The following is a 22,205-nucleotide window of genomic DNA, read 5'->3' as shown; positions in this document are numbered from 1 at the left end:
GCGCTACTTGAGCGCTAACAAAGCGCTACTGGAGCGCTAACAAAGCGCTACAGAAGCGCTAATCGCGCGCTGTGTTAGAACTAAGTCACGCGCCAGGAAGCGCCACATGAGCGCTCCTTGGAGCGCTCACGTAGCGCTAACTTAGCGCTCCGCTGTATGTGTGAACAGGCCTTTACGCGCCCAGGCATAACTACTCCATGGCCGATCGCACCGCTGAAGTATCGTATCGAAGGTGCAAAAACGGTCTGCTAAAACTGAGGGATCACGGATGGCAAAGCATGCTTGGAAGTCACTGCACGCTAGAGTCACAGCTCTATATAATGACTGTAGAAGTCACCTGCGTCGCAGACGGAATCTGCGCGAGGAAGACCGATGATTCAGTCCAGCGAGAACGTGCTTGAGAGCAGACGACAGAACACATAACACTTCCAAAAAAAAAAAAGAAACATAGTGCGTTATCTTTTAGACGATTACTGCGCCCCAACTTCCAAGCAGCACACCATTGTTTGACCAAATAGGCCCGCAAATGGCAAACATTGGCTCCAATGTTGGCCTAATGTTGATTTTCTCGAAACCGCTACCCGATCCAACGTTGGACCATTAACTAATGCCAATGTAGGACCACGATTCAACCAATATTTAGGCTAATATTGGACCATCATTTATGCCATGGTTCGACCGCCTTTTAACCAAAATTTAAGCCCAACGTTGGGCCACAATTTCACCAACACCTAAGCCATCATTGGACCACTACTGATTGTGAATCCTACAACCAATATTGGCATCAAACCTTAATCACTGGCTTATCCAATATTAGCTCCCCACCTTATGCCCTGGCTATTTAAATTTTGGCATCTGATTTCAAGAGCGGGTTGTACTATTATCGGCAGCCATTTTAGCGGACATACAGCTTTCTTTTCAGATGTATTTGTAGTGGTCAGTTGAACACTACATATACATCTGAAAAGAAAGCTGCAGTAAACAAGCCACATTCACTGTGGAATTTTTTTTATCGCATCCAGGTAAATATAGAAGCATGCAATTCAAAGTGTACCGTCAATACGTTTTATTAAGTATTACAATTAAAGACAAATTAAAGCAAAAATGAGTGCCAGGATTCACCCCTGCAAGCTGTGAACCGGGCAAGAACGTGATTGGATCCCACGCAGAGTTCTGGGCACACAGTTCTAAAAGAAACAGAAGCGAGGGCCTCAATTCAAATGCCAGTTCCCACTAGGCCACCTCATACCACTGTAATTTTAAATATTCGTTTACCTTTCATTTTCAGTCACTGTCAGTTCTCTCTTACCCTTGTCAATTATGAATATCGAAATAAAAAATATATATAGCTTTATTATTCGTCACCCTTTAATCAACTGTTCGATTAATCGATTCAGTTGCTCTCTAACATAAAATCTCAAAAAGGCCTGCCGACTCTTTTAATGTTTACATTTCTATAATGAAAACTTTCGTTTCCAGCGAATATTTTTCGTTATTTTGTATACAATAAACTTGCGTATTCTAGGAGATAGCAGTACTGCCTTATATAACAAATAGATGAGCAAGTAAGACACCTGGGCCGGCTTGCTGCAATCAGCGCCCCAGCCGACAATGGGTGAAAAAAAGCACTGCAAAGGGTGGGGCGCGCGCGTCTTGAGACGAAGTATGAGTCGCGCTCAGCTTTTGCGCTGGCTTTTACAGTGCTTTCCCTAGTCTCAGCTGAGACGCTGTTTCCAGCAACCCGGCATAGACGTTAACTGTTGTTTTGTTCGCCCGACTTGTCCTAACTCAGAGCTCAACCGATCTAGTATTAAATATTGATAGTGATTAAAGAAATTAATCAAATAGTAGAAAGGTTAATCCATAAATTGTTTAGCCCTATTCTTGCAACATCATAGGGTTCCTCAACCCTTCATCTAGCCTTAAGACCTGCTAATTACAATCTCACCATTTAAGTTAACACTTATATCTCTACGTTGATTTGGAAAAAAAAAAAAAAAAAACTTCTTTACATTTACGGAATTTGCGGCACAGAAATATGTAGTTACAGATGTACTCGTGTTTCCTTCATATTATTTACAAGTTATAAACCAAATCGCTGGCCTTTTTCAGCTCACCAGTGTCAAATGTGCTACAAAATTAACAGTTCAATAAATAGCCTGTTGTACGAGAGGAACATTACACCTGAACAGAACATAACGCTTGAATCAATCAAGCATTTCAAATAAATCACGCACGTAAAAAAAGCTTGACGAGTAAAGAAAATTACAGGCAAATACACTCAAATAGAGCGTTGATATAAATTAAACTCCACTTCCAGCCAACAAACCGAATCTGGGCAAATAAGGGTTAACCAACGCTTCTGTGGTATTCAGCTTTAGACATACATCTTGCGACAAGAAGACACCCATATTTTAACAGGAAAAATAAAATAAAAATGACTTCGAACATATAAAATAACCAATCAGTTTGTCCCTAACAGTCTATTTGAATAAAAAAAAAAAAAAAAAGACACTTACAATTAGCGCTGTACAAGGCCAGTCGGGCCGATCTCTGTGGGTTACAGGCTGGACTCGTCGGAGATTCCTGTCACAGAGTTCTACGCAGTCCAAACTCATCGGATCATGACAAAGCGTACATTGTGTAGCAAGAACACATGTCCCCGATGGTCAAGAGGTCCTCTCTTTGTCACTCACATGGAAGGAAGGGCGGTCCATCGCGTCTTCGGTCCGTCGAGGCTAGTAGTGACATGTATGCACACAGGAAGGTCACAGGTGTGTAGGGGCTGCCGAGAGTATATCCATGGTTTTCACTAGAGCCACTAAATGAGCTGCGTCTAGAGTATCGGCACTCCGTTCGCTGACATTGTTGTGGGCGCCGTCTTTTTGGTGCTTGTGCAGAGCAGACATAGCTGCCGATCGTCATTATTCAAAAGTGCGACTTCCTCAACATTAAATTCGGTGTAAGGAAGCTCATGTAATATAGCTTTGCTTTGTCGCGAACTGTTTAAACATTTGTGGAGGACGAAAAAGCGTTTTCTGTGATTTCAGATAAAGCTTCACATAACTGCCAACCATGATTTTAAGCCACAATACCGCCAAATGCCGTTACTCTGAAGCGTAGCTTATTTAGTGGTACAAGTTTTGACAATCCGCGTGTTCAAGATCGCACTTGGCATTAAGACGGAATGTGCTGCTGGTGATTAAAGCTCTAGAACCCCCGTTTTTGCCGTTTCCAGTAGAGGTAGCGTGGATGGTGAATATGCCGAGCCGCTTCGCACAATAAAAACAGTCCGCTAAGCAATAAAATGCACTAAAACAACTTTAAAAACTGGCACCACGATGTCCTGATATCCGCATGTTCATCTTGCAATTCTTTTTTCTTGGAGAAAAGAGCTGTTTCTGCCCGTTTGTAGTTCCCGGTTGCGCAACACTGTTCACGATGGCGAAAGTTCCCCGAAACAGTCGAACAGTCCCCACCGTCCTCCAGTCGACCCCTACCTTATCGTGTGGCCTTGGCCAACGCGACCTCATTTTCTGTGTGTGTTTCGCTGGCTGGACTCCGTCACCCCTGAGCTGAGAGTGTAGAGGAAGCTAAGGTGCTCGGTGAACCAGTCGCATGTCTAACTTTAATCACGTGATCACGCTCCTTCCCGTAACCACGCGCAGAGAGCGGGGCAGGTGATGACTGATCCGGCGGGCGCGTAGCGCCTCTGATCCGGTTGTCCCAAAACGAATGTGGTAAAGTTGTCTTATATAAAAAAAAAAAAAGAAGACTCTAGAGCAAAAGGACAAAAAGCGACTGAGAGACACGAAGCTCGAAACTCAACTTGAAGCCTACAGTCAAAATTAAAAAGAGACAATAAAAATAAAATGGTTACCAACGAAAAAAAAAAAAAGGGTCGATATAAATTTCAAGAAAATTGTCGGCCTTGTTGGCGTTCCCTCAGAGCACCATTGAAGCTAACTAGATTACGCTTAAAAATAAACAAAGACAAAAAAACATGCGCACAAAAAAAAAAAAACATTCACACAAACATGTGGGATGCGCTACATCGGTAGTCTAAAATATCAACGACATATGGGCGATCGTACGTATGTAGCATGATAGCCCCACGTGCAGAATCCCTGTGCAAGCTTCAACCAGCATTGTTCCAATGACGGCATGATTACGTTACACACGCTCGCGTGCCCACTTATTGTCGCTTAATTAGAAGCAAAGTGCTCCGCCGTCACGGTGAGGACCCGGCCACCTTATCTGAGAATTCGCGTCATTCGCTCCTGATGAAACTGGCCATTTTAAGGCGGGGCAAAAGGACGGTGTGTCAGTCGTGGTCATTTCACACGGAGCTTTTGTCATCGGGTGCTTCCGTGCACCACCCGATCGTACATAGGTCATCAACGTTCTGTAAAGCGGTCTCCTTCATGGAACTTCGAAGCCCACTGTAATAAGTGTTTGTGTGATCCTTTGCTGGATAAAACACAAACTCCGGGGAAGTAGGAATCCAAAAAAGCGGCAGAAAGTGTAAATGAGTATGACGGTTGCATGAGTGCGTCGTCACTCGTTTCATCAAATAAGGAATTCAGGTTCATTTGGGGTGAGGTATAATAAAGTGTGTATATATGTTCGTTTTCTTTTTTTTTTTTCAAAATAAAATTCAGTTGTTTGTAGCGCTCCGAGTGTGCACGCCTACTTCTTTGTGCTCATTTCTTTTGCCCCTTTAAGTATACGATTTTGCACCTAACTCACTTCTGGTTAGACTCGAAATCGAAACCAACATTGTCGTCTGCTATCAGTGCCTTGACGCCATGTTGGAGGCATTCTGCGTCTTATTGTGGCAGCGGTAGTGCCGTAGTCAGAGAGCCGTCTTTTTATAATCACATTTCAGAATATATTTTTCCCTAGTCAATCGCAAAGAGGTTCCTCATCTGACACGAAATGTTGTCCATAAACCCGTAGTTGGTGTACAAAGCTTGTCTAACATAATAATCTAGAGCGAAAGTTCCATGCATTTGGCCACGACGGAATGGCGAGGCATAGACGCGTGGACATAACGGCGGCCCTAGTTGGCGGTCCCGATGAACCCATTTTGGTTCAGACGCCTTAATATGCACAAAGAAGCAGCAAAACATATATAATTTCTGTACCACGCTATTTTCTTTTTTACTTTGCAGAAATACACCTGAATCGCGCCTTGACAAAATTAAACAAAGTTTACAAGCGCTCGAGCAACTTCAACTTCTGGAGGCAAAGCTAACACGCCTAAACCAGCCTATTTAAGCATGCTTCCAGTAATAAGCTAAAGGTATTTCCAGACTAAAGCGTGTTTCACATGCAGCGGTTTCGGCCCTAGAGCGGCGCGATTTCTGCCGTCGCGGCGCTCAGGCCAGCACTAGCGGTTGAGCGGCACGAGCGCAGCGATGGCAGAAATCGCGCCGCTCTAGGGCCGAAATCGCTGCATGTGAAACACGCTTACCACTGACCATTATATGCCACTGCGTTCTTGCAATGTCGATGAGTAGATTCTGGATAACCTTTATGTGCGCGTTTAGCGTGACATTAAAAATATTGAAAAAGCGGGTTCAAAACTTCGATCCGCGAAGTTCCTTCGGCGTGGCGCAAGGGTACCCCAAAAGTTTTATGTTATCAGCTCCACTCAATATCGGTGACCTAAATTTTGGTCCCAAATCGTCGCTTCGCCTGTTATGGCTTATCTGTCGACACCTTTGTATGGTAAGGGGTACCAGTCCTCCTAAAAATGGTGCAATGTCCATCGTGCCCGCACTTTATCCCAGCCTGTCTTTAGCCAAAAAAATAGGTAAGCTTTTGTCGGTGAGCTTTTGTCCGGCTACCTAGTGAGCTCGTGCAAAAATAGAAACTCAGTGCAACGTCAATTGCTTTCTCATAGAAACGCGGTTAATTAATCTTAATTCTTTTTTTTTTACTCGCCTTGCAATTTTTTTTACATCTCTTTTAAGCATCTCTGATTGTTCTTCCCCACCATGGCAATCCCGTCGCTTTTGCTTTATGACATACCACCCCCGACTACGTAATCTTTCAGGATTTTCATGATAAAATATATACCTGAACGTTAAGCTGGGGTCACACTGCTCATAAATCCTACGAAGGACGGTCTGCAGACAGGTTCGAACGCGAGTCACCGCGGGGTCCGTTCTTCGAATGCTGCAGGGCAATGAGTTCAAGAAGAAACATGGCACGCGGCATTCGAAACACGGTTCTCGCGGTGACTCGATCGTGTCTGTCAGACTGTCTTTTGTGTGAGGTGTAAGCGGTGTGATCCGGGTTTCAATTTAGAATTCTGTCGGGCCTTTGGATCAAAAAGGAGCAAATCCTATTCCGTAGTTCTCCTCATTTGTATTGTATCCAAACGTTTGCTTAGTAGACTTTTTCTTTGCAAATTACCTAGATCGGTCGCACAGATGATTCGGAGTGCACAGAATGTGTAATATGTGCGATAGGCTTAGTTTCCCTCGTAGGAATATTTTTCATTTTTTTTGGCCACCTCAGACACCACACATCAAGTATACTCCGAATTTATCCTTGGGATCATGGTAAGTTTACTTTTCTTCTGTTGGCTGGGGTGCAGAAAAAACTGAGGTTCTTCCTCTTGCCTTTCACTGTGAGGGCTCATAAAGTCGGAAGTAGTAGTACGCGACGAAATGAAGCTCCTGACCTTGCCGCGTGAAGACACTGTGCCCGTCAGCCTAGAGGGGAGCCAAGAGGCTTCTATGCAAACAGGGCTTGTGCCCGTGCCCTTTTGGGCAAGCACATAAAAGACAAAAATGTTGAGACAATTTAGGAGCCCCGTGTATTATAGCGAAAGCTAGAGCACGAGTTCATAGCACTGCAAGAAGATCTGGATGCACGAGAGCTCATGCAGCGGGATTACGTTGTTTCGCTTTTCCAGACTTCACTCTGCTGTGACAATCGCTCGCTCGCTCGCTCAAAATGTGTTAAAAAAAGAAAGGTTTTTAGGCCGCGGTGGAAGAAACACATTTTTCCTCCACCGTGCTTCACGCCAGACTCGTCAAACCAAACAGGTCTCCAAACAGAAAGGAGCGAAAACAGGGCGCGCCATCTATCGGTTTTCTTTCCAACGAATTCCCACGTCGACGAAGGAGCCACGCGTGCACTGATCGCTCTAATCCCCACCCCCGTTATCGGCCCTTACGCTTCCCTTAGCCTTGCCGCCGTGCCCGGCCTTCCCCCCTCTTTCGGCCTCGACACCCCTCCCGGCCCTTTCGCAGTGGTCGGCCTAGCCCCCGCACTGGGCAGTTCCGGCTGGCTCGGCCCTAATCCACGCTCGGCCCTTCAGCGAGGGTCGGCCCAGGGCGCTCTGACCCGTTTGTTTTCACTGTTTGTTTTCCCCACGCTCGGAGTTTACTCAACACAAGGCCTGTGCAGATGCCGACAGGCCTTATGGGCATGGCCATGTCATCTTCTACAATAGAGCGCGGGGCACAATCTAATGTAAAAAATACTAACAATCGACGAAGCGACGTTAAGTGCCGGATCTATTTTCAGAGATGCGAGCTTGACCCATTTCGGCTTTTGTGCTGAGCTGGGATCGTGCATGCTGCATTTTTCATGCAGGCCGTAGCGAAAAGAAAAGAGCCCTCCTCCCCCTCGCCGGAGAACACGAACTCCAGCCGAACGCTGACGCCGCGTTCGGTTATGTCGGCCGAGCGCTGCGTCATTGTATTTGTTGTCCCCATTCGTGTAGTTGTTCAGTTAACCGCTTGGGGCGTCACGGTCTGTCCTCCACCCCAATAGTCGATTACAAGTTAAGAAGGTAGGAGAAGCTCCTCCCACAAACGTGATGCGCCGGTTTCAAATCCCTCCGCAGTAGAAAGAAGAGTTCACTGGAAACGCTCTTTGTTCCGCTTCAATGAATAGATATTGGCTACAGAGTGATGCCAACTTGTCTCCGATCCCACTTTTAAGAAAGCGACCTTTGTATTCATCAGAGGGGGAACCGAGCCCCTGAAAGCAGCCTTTGTATCCATCGGAGGGGGAACCTAATCCTTGAAAGTCGTATTTGTTTCCATTGGAGGGGGAAAACTCTAATCTCCCTCTCGTGGCTTCCACAATGCTAAGTTAAAGTTGAAAGATAAAGCAAATATGTACAGAAAGGCAAGACCCTCCTCGCGCGTTGGCCGCGACGTCACGGAAACGATGGGACGCTATTGGATGTGGAGGTGGCGGAGGGATATGTGATTCCCTTTGAGGGGCATTTGCCGCTACCTTCTTGACTTGTAACCTACTATAGAACTTTGTCGCGAGGCTGGAGTACACCTGCAATCACACGCATAACCCACAGTGGCATAACCCTGCCCCATCCCTCACGGGCCTCACAGTGCATCACTGCTTCACTGTTCATTAATCACTAACATAATCACCCCCTCTAGACGGGCCTCACAGGCATCACGCATTATTGCACGGGCTACACGCCTTTCTGTGGCGCCTGCGCTGCCTGCGCTGCCTGCGCTCACGAGCGCTAATAAATACCAAATACCTAATACCAAAATGCAGAGCCGTAAATGTAGGCTCTGCCAAAATGCAGAGCCGTGCCAAAATGAATGGGGTATCCACGCATATAAAGAACATTGGGCGGCCCTGTGCGCCATCTAGCGTATACGTTCAACAACTAACACCATCTGTCAGCGTGCTGCCATCTCTGGACGATCCAGCGAAACAACTCGTCTGCTAGCGCCTGTGTGCCATTTTACGCGTGTTACTGCGGTCTTCGCCGTGATATCCCCCGCCGCCTGATTCGGCGGGCATGTTTGTTCCCCCAGCGCTTTCGCATCGATCCTCAGGTCCAATTAAACTCCTCGATGGATAGTCGCAACCCCCATGCCCCCCTCGGACCCGTTCCAACGCCGCGAACGAAGCCGGGAGCCTACCCAGCGTGATTTCCAACACGTCTGACGCAGAATCTAAGCCTACATATCCTATCTGACGGCGGGGCCACAGAACCTCTACCGCCGCGATGGTCAAGCTTTCCACGATGTCACGGGCCACAGGTTACCGGTACGGCCGGTGCCCTGATCGAGACGTGCTCACATCTTGAAGACTAATCCACCAAGCCCCCGATTTGTGCAGCGGGAGTTCGTCTCAACCGTCCGACCACTTGCGGCGGACTCTGACGAGGACTTCGCTGGGGGCGTGGGACTGGATTTTTACCGTGAACGCGCGTGGAGTCTGCCACAGGACTTTGAGAGAACGCTACGATGAATCTGCATCAAGTTCTGACGGGCGCTGTGAACGCCGGGGATCACTGCTACTCCGTCGGAAGCGTAGAAGGCGTACCGTTCACGGTGAGTGACCGCCAAATCGTTGAGTTCGCAAACGTTTTGGTTGGTGGTGACAGCTATGTGCTACATTCTCGCTTCGGTACGTGAGTGCAAGCTTACCTTAGCTATCGCATAAATGCAGCGGTTTTTGGAGCCGTATATTTTTTAATTGCACAAAAATGTGAGCGCGATCGGTTCGGTGGCTTTAGAACCGGCGCGATCACCACGTCTCGATCAATCGCGTTCGATCTTTTACTCGTCTCAGCTCCAAAATCGTGCCCTCAGCAGTTTCCGGGGTTACTGCAAGCCGATTTATGAGGGACATATCTTATCGAAGCGGTCGGGAAAAGATATGATCACTTATGTTTGTTTGTTTATTTTCTATTGACAATCTTGAACTCGTAGGTGAGAGGTGGTACTCAGCGCAGCTCTTTAAAAAGGGGGCGGGGCATCGTTGGTGCCCTTCCAAGTTTTAGGAGCTTTTTCGGTCGTAAAGCCTTCAATTTTGCCGCTAGCTTCTGTGCCGACGTTGGGAGATAAAGCGGTGGTAATGTTGAAGGGAGATTTGGGTTTGATTTGCGCTTCGGACGAGCAATCGCATTTTACACTTCCGGTATAGATATTATTAACACACGAGCAAGCTGAGTTTCGTTAAATGGTATAAATATAAATGCATACGGGACTTGCACGCGGCATCATTCTGCAGTGGTTATTTCTACTTTTTTTTCATTGCTTCGAAGTATATCATGGCAATGGCATAAAGCAATCAGCCACCAGCATGGCGGACCAAATCACGTCAGTGCCCACCATGCTGGTGACCTACTTTGCATAGCTTGGACATCAGTGCAAGCTATTAAATTTTGTGACTGGGGCAAACCTTGCTAGACTACTGGAAATTCTGATATCATGCCTCGACAAAAAAAGAAAAGTAGATATTAATAACTGAATTTAATTTTGTGCTCATTTTTTCTACCAGGTGTATGCTGCTGGATGCAATATAGTGATATTGGCAAGCAACTTTGAGAGGGTACAGATCATCCCAGGTGTGTGCCATGGCAATGTCCAAGTCTGCTGCATCGATTGCTCCACTGACATTGGAAAGGTAGGTTTTATGCTTCTATTTCTGTTTGCTCTTACTTTTGTACACTGTTATATTTTATCTGAAGAGCTCTGTGTTCATTATGAGAAGTTTGAGGGTGTGGCCCTAGGAAGTGCTCCCCATATGCAAGTGCTCCAGCAAACAAGGGATTTCAAGGAGTTACACTTACACACTTGGACCTCTGGCAGTGCTGTACTGAACTCGTGAAATTGTCTAGCTTCCTTGTGAACTTACAAAGGAAAGAGGCAAAGTATGTCTCGTAAATACGGTAACCATTAGCTCACTATAACAAAATGCAATACATCCGCTAAGAAATTTGCTACTTCGTGGACGTCACCAACTTCAAAACTCCTTTTAATTCAGATCTGTCGACAGAAATGCCTTTCAACCTTCTTTTAGAAGGAAATTTGAGAGTGGGAAATTATTTTGTTGTCAATTCTCTGCATGTAATGATTCCAGCTTGGCACTAAAATTCTTCCGTAGTGATTATTAGTCTTAGGTATTTACTTGTAGGATGACGAGCTTTGAATTTTTATATCCATTCTCTTTGCAGATTTCGGCTGCTTACGGCAAAGATGTCGCCATCTTTGAACCTTCTCCCCTCTTGCAGCAGACTTCAGCTCACGTATGTAACTTGATGTATAGCAGCAATCTGAGCACCTGCAGGATGTGTGGATAACCATATTTTCTAAGAGTACAGTCCACGACTACCGTATACATGTCTAGAAGTTGGCATTTTACGTGGTGCGGACTATACAAAAATTTGTTTTTTTATGTCGTTCATTACGATGAAATATGGCAGATTTTGTGAATGGTGGGGTATGTTAATGAATATTTATGTATGCAGAGTATGCTGATGATTGTTTATGTATGATGAAGTTCCTTTCTGAGGTTACAGAGCAGGAATTTGTCAAGGTGTTCTGTGCACGAGATTCTTTTATGTACAGACTAAGCACTGGGTATGCAAACTATCTATAAAAAAGCTTTTTCTTTCACTCAAAATTTGCTTATGTAGATCATGCACCGGGTGCAGTCTATAGTTCAGAAAATATGACTGATAAAAGTTATAAAAAGTATTGATCAAAGTAGCACTTCATCTGTTACCGAAACTCATTATTTTCACTATGCTAATTTCTTGGTGCTGCATAGCATGACAGGACCGTCTGCCATGTCAATTGACCAGCACCTGAGAAGTGGTTCATCTGATAGAATGTTTTTTTCTTTCTTCACGCTACGAATTCCACAGCATACATTGTTTTCTTGATGTCGTGTTTGGGAACTCGCTAACCACTTGTGCACTCTGTCAGGTTTGCAGTTATCCTAACTAAGGCACTGTGTGTGAAGACACTCTTAAAAGCTTCACACTGTGCAAAGTGTATAAGCCTCTTATTCATTTCACAGAAACTGGACTACAAATGGATCCAAACAGCGACGATTGAGCTGGACTACACTGTCAGCGTGCTCTCCTGGAACCTTGAAGGTATTCTTTTTTTTAATAAGTCTTGAAGTGATGCATTCAGGATCCTCGGATGGCGGTGTCCGACCTCATTGTACGAGTGAAGGTGTTTTTAACCACTTCTTAAGCTTTTCTTCGTCTTGATTCTGAGGGCACCTGTTTGTATATTGGCGAGGATATTGAGCAATAGGGGTTGCTTTGTCGCGCTTGTTTTCTACGCCACAAAGCTTGGTGCTTACCCAACAAAGGGCCTGTGAACTGGTTTCTTCTGCATCACCCTCCTCGATTGAGCACGGGCATCCGGCTAGATTCGTGTTAAATTGGGGCGCTACCAATGATATGCGAGCCCGGCTGAATGCTGACGCGGCGTTCGGCTACGTCATCCAAGCGCTAAATCAGAAACAGAAACAAATGATTCTACCCAATCCAAACCCCGACACACAGGGGAATAACATAACGGACAAGATAACATTTTGTGTCTTGTCGGTTTATTTCTTTCTTCGTATGTCGAGGTTTAGGTTTTTCTTTTTTTTTAACTTCAGCTCTCTTGCATACTTTCGCTTTTAACAGCGGAGCTCTTAAGGGCTAGTTTCCCCAGTATCGTGACCGTGGGCAAACAAATGTCGGCACAAAACTCCAGACAGCTACCGCCATCTATGAGCAACGGCGGCAACAAGGCAACCAACTTGCCGGTTGTCTGGTTGCTGCCGTTGCTCATAGACGGCGGCAACCTTTCCAGCATTTCCCCTCTGGGTCTTACCAGAGTGGAAGGGCTGAATTTCTCTAGGCGTCGTCCTAGAAGTCATCCTAGACGTCGTCCTTGAGGTTGTCCTACACGTCGTCCTTAAGGTCATTTTTGAAGTCGTTCTCGAGATTGCCCTCGAGGTTGTCCTAGAAGTCATCCTTGAGGTCTTCCTAGACATCGTCCTCAAGGTCGTCCTTGAGGTCGTCCTTGAGGTTGCCCTAGAAGTTGTTTTCGAGGTCGTCCTAGAAGTCCTTGAGGTCGTCCCAGACGTCGTCTTCTAGGCATCGTTCTTGAGGTCGTCCAAGAAGTCGTCCTTAAGGTTGTCCTAGACGTCATCCTCTAGGCATCGTCCTAGATGTCGTAAAGATAACAGCTTCGCTGGTTTTCCATCTTCATGTGAAGTGGAAGGGCTCTACATTTTTTAAAATAGTGTTGTTCTTATTGGTCAAGTTCTCAACCTAGCCACCATGCTCGTCACATAAAAAGAAGAAAAAAGTTTTGCATGTTATTAGTACGTTGTGCAAAGTAATTCTTGCGAGATTGGGTTGTTGGAAGAGGAAACAATACTTTTAGTGTTAGATGAAGCTAATCTAAGATGCACCTACGTATATCGTAATTCATTGCGCTAAGGGGGAAATCGGTAACGTTCTGCGAGGAACTGGACAATTTTTATTATGGTTCTTGATGTAAATACAAGTATTGTTGGCACAATAGTTGTAGCTCCTCTCCAGTAGGCTATCCCAGAAAGGAGCTTCTGGCCTCTGCCACCTTCAATGTTCACACGCATGGTGCATGCTTGGCTTGCCTTCTTGAGCGACAAACATACATGTGCTGGGCCGTGCAGACTGCAGGCCGGGCTGCGATTTAATAAGCGTTTGAATTGTGCATACCATCTCTGCGGTCCAGGCACGCGACTTCTGACCGGCGGCGACTGGATCCAGCTCTGGCGCTGCACCATTCAGGGAGAGAGTGAAGTTCTCCGTGAAGACGGAGGGGGCGGTGTCCGGATGGCCGCCGGCCCCGCCGTCTCTTTCCAATTGGGCAACGAGGAAGCTCCGCCCCCGCTCCCAGAGGAGACTGCCTCGTGGGACTGTATTTGGAAGTGCAGGCATGTGATTTCGTTTTTCGGGGGTAAAATAGTATTTTCGTTTCCGACATTACCGCTCTCGAGCTCTACAATCAATCTACTGACTCTGCTCGAGTAAACGATCGGGGGGGTTTCGCGGTGTATTGATGCACTGAATGCTGTAGAATGCTCAAGCTTCACTGGAAGGTGTTCTTAGCGATGAAGGTGGGTGCAAATGCTTCAGCCCGGTATGTCGCCTGAACCAACGGTTCAAAAAAGATTTCTTTTAAGATTTGAGTTTGGATTCATGGCCATCAACCTCCGTCGGTGGCTGACATAAGCGAGGCCTCCTAGCTTCCGGTGCACAAAGTTCTCCTTCATCCGTTGCATTCGTTGTAGGGTGTCTGAAATGCCGAGGCTTAACCTAAAATGGGCCATAGAGGTTGGCACCTGCATGTAGCAATCAAAACTTTTCGTCAAAGGTGTATTTCACAGGTTGGTTTTTCGTTGTAAAATTACGAGGTGTAGCTCCCTTTCTGTACAAAATAGGGCCAAAGAACTTGCAAGAGTCAATGACGCACGGCAGTGCAGACGACCGAGTCTAGTGGCGGGGTGCGTTTGGCGCGCATGCTGATAGATGGCGTCAAGAGCAGCGTCTGAAGGTGTAGCCGACCAGCAAAAGAAAGCAGACGACGCGCAAGCGAAATCCGTTGCCTGCGCATGTCGTCGCTTTTTTTTTATTTTTGCTACTTCAAGTCTTGCTATTGTTGTCGGCATTTATTTTTAAATCAAAGGTACATTACAAAAAGACTATGTTAATTTTAGTAGACGACGGTCGTCGCAGGCAGTCTCAATATTTCTTTTAAAAGCAAGCCGAAACAAAGAGGTAGCGCCATCTATCAAAGCCCCACTAGTCGACCCGGTCGTCCGCGGCGTCGTTTGCAGCTGACCTTGGCAAGTTGTTTTACCCTATTTTTTGCAGAAAGGAGGCTACACCTTGTAATTTTACAAGTTCACATCCACTTGTGAATTACACCTTTCACGAAAAGTTTAAATTACTGCATGCAGGCACCAATTTTTATGGCCAATTTTAGATAGAGCGTCGGCATTTCAGGCAGCCTATATATCAGCTTCCTCACGTTTAGCTTCTGTAGTGCGGCCTTATTAAATCCAGCACTATATACTTTCACGAAAAGTTTAGATTACTGCATGCAGGCACCAATTTTTACAGCCCATTTTAGATAGAGCGTTGGCATTTCAGGCAACCTATATATCGGCTTTCTCACGTTTAGCTTCTGTAGTGCGGCCTTATTAAATCCAGCACTACAGCGAGGAAATGTTTTCAAAATTCGACCTAAACCGTCCTCCTTCCCAATGCCACAGACATACTACATGCAGCTTTCCGGATAACTTTTGTAGCGTGAGCTACACTGGCCGAGGTTGAGCAGTTTTGCGTGGCTCGCATAATGAGCCATGCTCCGTGCTGCGCAAGTGCGAGGAGCAGGGATGTCACACGGCGCACAGCTGGCGCGCCAGAGACGCCGCCGCCGCGTGCTCCGCCGCCACCACGCGCGCCTCGCCGGTCTGCACATTCCAGAGGAGTGACCTCATAGCTGCGGCAGACGCAGTGGCGCCGCTGCGTGCCCAGCTGTGCGCCTCCGTTGCGCAGTAGCCAAGTCTGACGCTGCTCCGGAGCCACTTGACAACGCCTCTCATTTTGTGCGCATAAGCTCACGCTACGTATATCCTGGCATAGCCGAGCTAAGCCACTTCAATTTTTTGTTTGCAGCTCTTCAATTATGTTAGTCTGGCCGCACCTGCCCTGTATGGCTAGGCAGTTTGTCGTCTAGGAATTTGCTGTTTTTTTTTGTTTTCCTTGAGCAAGCGAGTCACTAAGAGTCGGATTGAGACCAAATACACCAAACACGGCTGTCTGTAACATCTTCCTGCTCGAGAATCTCGCACACTAAACCCCTTCATCTTTTTCCAGGACATCTCGGCCAGTTAGTTTTCTGCGGTTCTCGCCGGATGGCACGCTTTTTGCGTCTGCGGGCAAGTCTGATCGTCTCGTCAAGATCTGGCATGACAGTCACAAAGGTGAGTTGCTACGGTCGCCGGCCGTTGGCAACTTTGAGTGAAGTCAAAATTGAGGCAAGGTGGTGCCAGCTACTGCCCGTTACAAAGGGTACATCCATCAGCATCCATCCATCCATCCATGGTTTTAGTAAAACTTTTACTTTTTGACCGTTTTCATTCACCCCGTCAGCGACTACAGAAGCACGTCGAAGTCAGCTTGATAATCCCCACTTTGGCAGATTCACATGCTTTTTACTTGCTGACATTTGATTTGCTCAATGCCTGAAAGCTTGACTGCTCGCACGCCTCATCTGCTGGCAATGGTGGAACAGGTTGAAGTACTATTCTTACGTCAAGGCTTTGGAAGAAATCTAATGCGGGGCGACGTCGAAACTTTGTTACACCATTTGTTATCTTTAACGTCCGTGCAACCAGGGACGTTTTTGTTTGAGCGCAACATAAAAAACATGAGCTTACCATGCTGTTAATTAAGGTAAGAATACCTTTCCATGTAGTATCTTTAAGGCAAAGAATCTTTAAATAGCACTGGCAAATTAAGGGGATGGGGAAGTGAAGGTAAGACCAAAACTTCTCTTTTGGGGCATTTCTTTGCCCAGAAAGTGAAGTTCTTTTGTTTTTTTCCACCCGAGTTTGATGTTCTTATCAATCCTTGATGCAGAAAGCAATACTTAAAAAAATTGAGTGTTTTTCTTTTACTTTTCGTCTTAGTAAGACTACCCGGAATTACTTCGGAAAAACGTAAGCCTCCTATCTACCGTATAAACTGGAATATAGGTCATACCAAAATATAGGTCGACCCTTTAATTTACAAGCTGGAAAAAACGGGAAAAAATTTTTATAGCAAGAAAATGCAACCTCACCTTGGTAACAAAATTGGCCGAGTATACGAAAGGGTGAGAAAACACGGCACATTTATTTAATTGCTTCGCACGCAATAAAAGAGGAAGTGCTCTAGCATTACTACTCAGATTCTTCAGAACCTTCGTCCGACGACAAGTTCACTTACACAATTCGAAGGGACAATGCCGTCCCTTTCCCTTTGAATTAATTGTGCCCTCGAGAGCTTGGAGGCACGAGCGACCTTGACTGCTTTCGTACGGATGCACTCCGACGTCACAGGTAGCGATCTGGCACGCAGATCCCGAATAAAATTTGCCACCTTTGTTTCAAATTCAGGGTACACCGCAGTCCTTCCACGAAATGCAGTTTTCGTCGCCTTGCTGCCCGCCGCCAGTTTTTGTCTCTGGCCTCGCCAGCAGCGTATGCTTTTCTCCGATACACCGAACCCTCGCTGCGCTGCAAGGTTCCCGTGAATCTCTGCAGAGGCAATTGCCTTCTTCTTGAAGGCTACCAAGAACCGTCTTCTACTTCCGCTCATTATCACTCCGAAAGTGGCAACGGTAGATGTAACAAACCAAGGAGCACAAGGGAAAGTGAATCGCGACCATCGTGACAAGTGGACGAGTGGCAGAGTGCTAGGCAATTGCAAAGAAAAACAAGATGGCTGCTTCAGCCACCCAGTGTTGCGAGGTTATTTTTCTTTTTCCACTAATGACCGTTTATATAAGATGAGGGTCAACCTTTTCAGGTTCATTTTTAAAAATAAATGCGACCTATATTCCGGTTTATACGGTGCTCTGGTACATCTGCCAAACAGAACGACGTCCCCTAAAACGGAAGCATTCATTTAAACTCCTGTGGAGTCATTTATGTACTGGTGAGCAGTCGTGCACAGATGGAAGTAGGACATGTTGAATGCACCATGCCACCCACTTTAGTGTAACCAACTGGTGGTACAATAACTGTGTGCATACAGGTGTCGAGGAATCATATGAGGGATCTGTTTACCAGGGGGTAGTACCAATAGCCGAGCTAAATGCATTGGTTCATCGTGGGTTCTTTTTTGTCTTTGACTTTGTGCTATAGCTTGTGTCGCCTCAAGAGCAAATGAAGTCGAAGCTACAAGCATGAGCACGTTGCACTGAACAGTGCTTGCATTGCATGAGTATGTGTGCATAAGAGGAACTTTAAAAGCCCAGATCTCGCTCTTGTGGCTTCTGCCATGCTCACATGTAAAGTGAAACAGAGTAGGTCCTATTTTATCTGTGACTGTGAACTTGAATCTTATGAATGTAAAGTTTCTGATTGAGCCTGTTCCCTTTGACACCAGCCCCGGAATCGGCCGGTCAAGCCGCCGCCGCGAGAACGTGTGGCGGACGCGGAGACCAGCCGTGGAACTTTGGCTTCGTCTATGCGGCGCATCCGAGAGCCGTCACAGGGCTGTCATGGCGGCGGACAAGCAAGTTCATGCCCAGGTGAACATGCTTCTTTTTGTACATGCTGTATAGAATGAGGGCAGTGGACCCATTTCGGAAGTGTGAGTCATCCAGTGGCAGTGACGAAATTTTTAATACTTCTGCTCCATTGGCGGTGGAAAAAAAAAAATTGCCCGAGTTGAGCATTCTCAACTTTGTGAATCTGGGGTAACTACCTAACCACATGCAAATAGTGAATTTTGAGTTTGAATCGAATTCAAAGAGATTAGTGGTTTTGGCCGAATGTTTTTGAATTGAATACTTATCAAGTAGTTCCTCCAAGCTTTTAACTACCCTGCACCAAGCTTAAAAGAAAATTTAGCTAAACTCGTAAAGGTTGTTTCGAAACGTCCACTTGTCCACTTCTTAGCTCTGTTAATTTTAATACACCGTAATCCCTCGCTATAACGAAGTCACCGGGACGTCGTAAAATTCTATATACAGTACACTCCCTTTAAGCGAAACTCGACGAGAACAGTGAAATTTGTTTCATTTATGAGCAGTTTCATTTAAGGGGGACATGGGTCTTCAGGCCAAAAAATCACCAAAAAATCTATTTTCGACCTTCTCCTCCAAAATAGGCCCAGTCACTGGAAGGTTGGAGCCTTGGGCATGCTTAAACCACAGGAAAAGCGCCTTCTCGAGGCCCTCATGGTCGGCTAGACGCATTCTCATCCTACCAGGGGCGAAAGAGTGCACTTCGGGATGCTAAGCCTTTTCACGATGGCCGTCTTCAACTCCTGGCCGTGCTTCATGCCTCCAAGAATTTTAATTTTGTCGCTTTAAGACAACACATTATGCGGGCGCTTTTTAGCGGTTCCTTCCATATTGCACGCACATAGATAGAGACGCCCCTAGAGAGTCACGCACATAAAACGCTACAGACCAACGCCGGACGAACACAACATGCAAAATGGCGTCCACAAACAAAAGTGCACGGCGCGACTAGCACGACTGCATATTGGATTGGATTGGATTCTGGATAACGACAATAACAAAGTCAATATGAAGCTCGGTTTCGTTTATCCGCGTTGCCCGCAAAAAGGTGTTTCGATTGTCGAGCACAACTTAGTGCTCATTTTATGGGAAACCAATTAACTCTTTTAGATTTGTTTAGTTTAAGAGATAATTTTGTTTATTCGAGTTTCGTTTAGTGCGCGTCTACTGTAAGCAGTAATTCAATAAAAGCGATAGAGCCAAAATAAAACTGCCAGCAGCCTTGAAAATGGACGGGAACACTGCAGAACACTCTGACCGTATATTTATTTGAACAAACCTTGGTTACGAACATCTTGCGGCTGCTTTACGGAGTAAAAAATAATTAAGTGGAGTTTGCCGATAATTTCATCTGGACATCAATTCTCCTCAAACTGCTTCAGGCATTGCAAGAACACTGTCATTGCCGCTGCACTCCACTTTGTTTAGAAACAGCCATAGGATGTTTTGCGTCTCCGCAGTCGTCGGCGTTTCCCGAGGTGCCCCTCCGATGCCTCTTTGTGTTTACCGTGGCCGCTCGCAAGGTCTACAATCGCAGCATCCATGGCAGGAGCAACCACGGGAACGTCCGCATCGACAAGTGCAAACGAATCAAAGTTATTTTCGGTGGCTTTGCCAACATGTTTTCACAGACTCCAGTAGAGATTGTTGCAGCTATGAAAATTATGTGCCGGCTTGGCAAGCATGCTCGCAAAGAAAAAATCTGACACGCGCGGAGCAGTTGGCATTTTTTCATCTTCGAGACGAGGGCACTTTCTCCTGCACGAGAAACTTCTTGAACCCGTCAAAAGCCTCGCTTGCTCTGCAAAATGGTGGACAGCGTCGAACAGCCAATGCCAGAATGTTGAATTCTTTTGCGATTTCGGGCTTGGGCCCCACGCGTAAATTGTACCGCCGGAATCTAACGCAAGAATCTGATGTCTGAACGTAAGGGTTTTCTGACAGAGGTCAGCATACGAGAACATTCTGCATCAAAAGCTCGGTGTGACTGATGCGCGCCGTTTCTTTCCTTAGGGGTTCGGTGGCCAACATGCTGGTGACGTCGTGCCGGGACAACATCTGCCGCCTCTGGGTGCAGACCCTGCTGCCCGAGGATGGCCTGGTCAATGTCCAGCAGATCGAGGCCCTGGCCAATCAGACGCCCCGCCTGCAGACGCAGCGCCACAGGCAGCGCATACTCCAGAAGCTGCGCCACATGAAGTGAGTGGCGGCGCAACGCTCTCGCTCTGCAGACCTGTGCAGTATGCATTATACCGTAATCTGTCGAGCAAGCACCCACCCAATATTTAGAGAAAACCTTGCAAAACTGGACGATGGATGCTTGTAACCATTGGTCAACACCTTTGTATACTCTTTCACCGCATTCCTATGAATCTGGGAAGAACCTTTAAACTGGCCGCATAAATCGTGCTTGGTAACATACTGCGCTGGGATGTACCACAGAGGTGCCCGAAGGTGGTGGAAGCGTTGCATCAATATTTCGAAGAACAAACTTATTTGGGTAAAAAGTTAAAAGAAATGATAATTGATGTTTCTCACCTACGACACCCGTCTGCTATGTATGCACCCTCTGACTGGCACAACAACCGATTGCGGCAGTGGCACTAGCATCAGCCAGCTTACCGCCCGGTTGCACCAGAAGCAATGTTTTTCTATTGTGAAGGACACTTGCTTTTCTGGTGCTTTAAAAGTCAGTGCGTGATTTCTTTTTTGTTCCCGATAACACATACTAACTGGGCACAAAACAAAACTGATGGTTTATCGAGTGATTTCAGCTACATGTCGTCTGCCGTTGGCGTGACCAGGTAGTAATCTGACGCCGGGGCCGCTGCCTCCATCTGTGAGTTGTTGTGCCAGTAGGTTGGGGTGCGTGGATAGCAGATGGGTGCCATAAGTAGGAAAAATGAGTTATTTTTTTTTACTTTTTTCTCAGGTTAATTGGTTCTTTTGAAAGTTTGGTGCAATGCTTCCACCACCTCCGGGTGCCACCGTGATAGATCATAGTGCGATACGTCACCAAGCCAATTCATGCGGTCATCTTAAAGGGGACACTGAAAGGTTTTGTATGCTAGCCGAGGTTTTCTTTTGAACATGGCCTATAAGAGCCCAACTATCCAGAACACAATTTGTGGCCCAAAATTTGTTTTCTTTCCGCCTGAAAACAGCCGGTCGAAAATTGGCCGGTTTCAGTTTCGTTCACTCTCATTTCTATGGTCATGTGGTGTCCAAACTATGTGTACCAAATATATTCAAAGTCGTGGGTTATCTAAGGCACACATTCCAGATTAAAAACAGAAAAGAATATGAACCCCATTTTTTTGGGGTGTCCAAAAAGCTGCAATTACGTTGATCAAAAAAGAAACAAAAAATGTAGAGCCCTTCCACCTCACGTGAACATGGAGGACCAGCGAATCTGTTATCTTTACGACGTCTAGGAGGATGACTTCTTGGACGACGTCTAGGATGACCTCAAGGATGACATCTAGGACGACCTCCTAGGATCGTCCTAGATGATGAGAAGGACGACGCCTAGGATCTCAGGGACAACGTCTCGGACATCTTTGAGGATAACCTCTAGGACGACCTCAAGGACAACTTGTAGAACAACCTCTAGGACAACATCTAGGATGACCTGAAGGACGACTTCTACTATGACCTCGAGGACGACCACGAGGAGGATGTGTAGGACGACCTCAGGGATGACTTCTAAGATGATCCTGTGGACAACCTCTCGAACTACCTCAAGGACGACGTCTAGGACGACCTCATGGACGGCTTCTAGGACAATCTCGAGGACGGCTCCTAGAGAAATTCAGCTTTTCCACTTTGGTGAAAACCAGAGTGGAAAGGCTGGAAAGGTTGTTGCCATCTGTGAGCCGGTTGTCTGGTTGGTGCCGTCGCTCATAGGTGGCGGTAGCTGTCGGGAGTTTTGTCTCGACATTTGTTTGTCTATGGACACAATATTGGGGAAACTAGCCCTTAACAGCTCCCCTGTAAAAAAGCTCGAGGTACACCTAAGCACTTCATATGAGTTGTGGATGCGAAAGCATGCAAGCCGCTCGTCCGCTCCCTTTTTCATCTGTTGCGTACTTTTCGTCGCCGATCAGTGCGCGT

At 46.3% G+C, this 22,205-nt stretch overlaps 1 protein-coding gene across 1 annotated transcript in view; it reads left to right on the top strand.

The window, feature by feature from the left end:
• Positions 1-8,726: 8,726 nt before the first annotated feature.
• LOC8036137 (dmX-like protein 2) overlaps positions 8,727-22,205 on the top strand; it is a 131,716-nt gene continuing 118,237 nt past the window's right edge. The window contains exons 1-8 of the mRNA XM_029983147.4: positions 8,727-9,341; positions 10,294-10,419; positions 10,970-11,041; positions 11,818-11,896; positions 13,524-13,725; positions 15,674-15,780; positions 17,951-18,095; positions 20,106-20,291. Coding sequence (XP_029839007.3) covers positions 9,255-9,341; positions 10,294-10,419; positions 10,970-11,041; positions 11,818-11,896; positions 13,524-13,725; positions 15,674-15,780; positions 17,951-18,095; positions 20,106-20,291 — 1,004 coding nt within the window. The 5' untranslated portion in view covers positions 8,727-9,254. The remainder of the gene's footprint in view (positions 9,342-10,293; positions 10,420-10,969; positions 11,042-11,817; positions 11,897-13,523; positions 13,726-15,673; positions 15,781-17,950; positions 18,096-20,105; positions 20,292-22,205) is intronic.

This window comes from Ixodes scapularis, unplaced genomic scaffold (genome assembly GCF_016920785.2).
Source record: "Ixodes scapularis isolate PalLabHiFi unplaced genomic scaffold, ASM1692078v2 PGA_scaffold11__112_contigs__length_91849675, whole genome shotgun sequence".
Classification (NCBI taxonomy): domain Eukaryota; kingdom Metazoa; phylum Arthropoda; class Arachnida; order Ixodida; family Ixodidae; genus Ixodes; species Ixodes scapularis.
The sequence above is the reverse complement of the archived record's forward strand: the minus strand, read 5'-3'. Positions and strand labels throughout refer to the sequence as shown.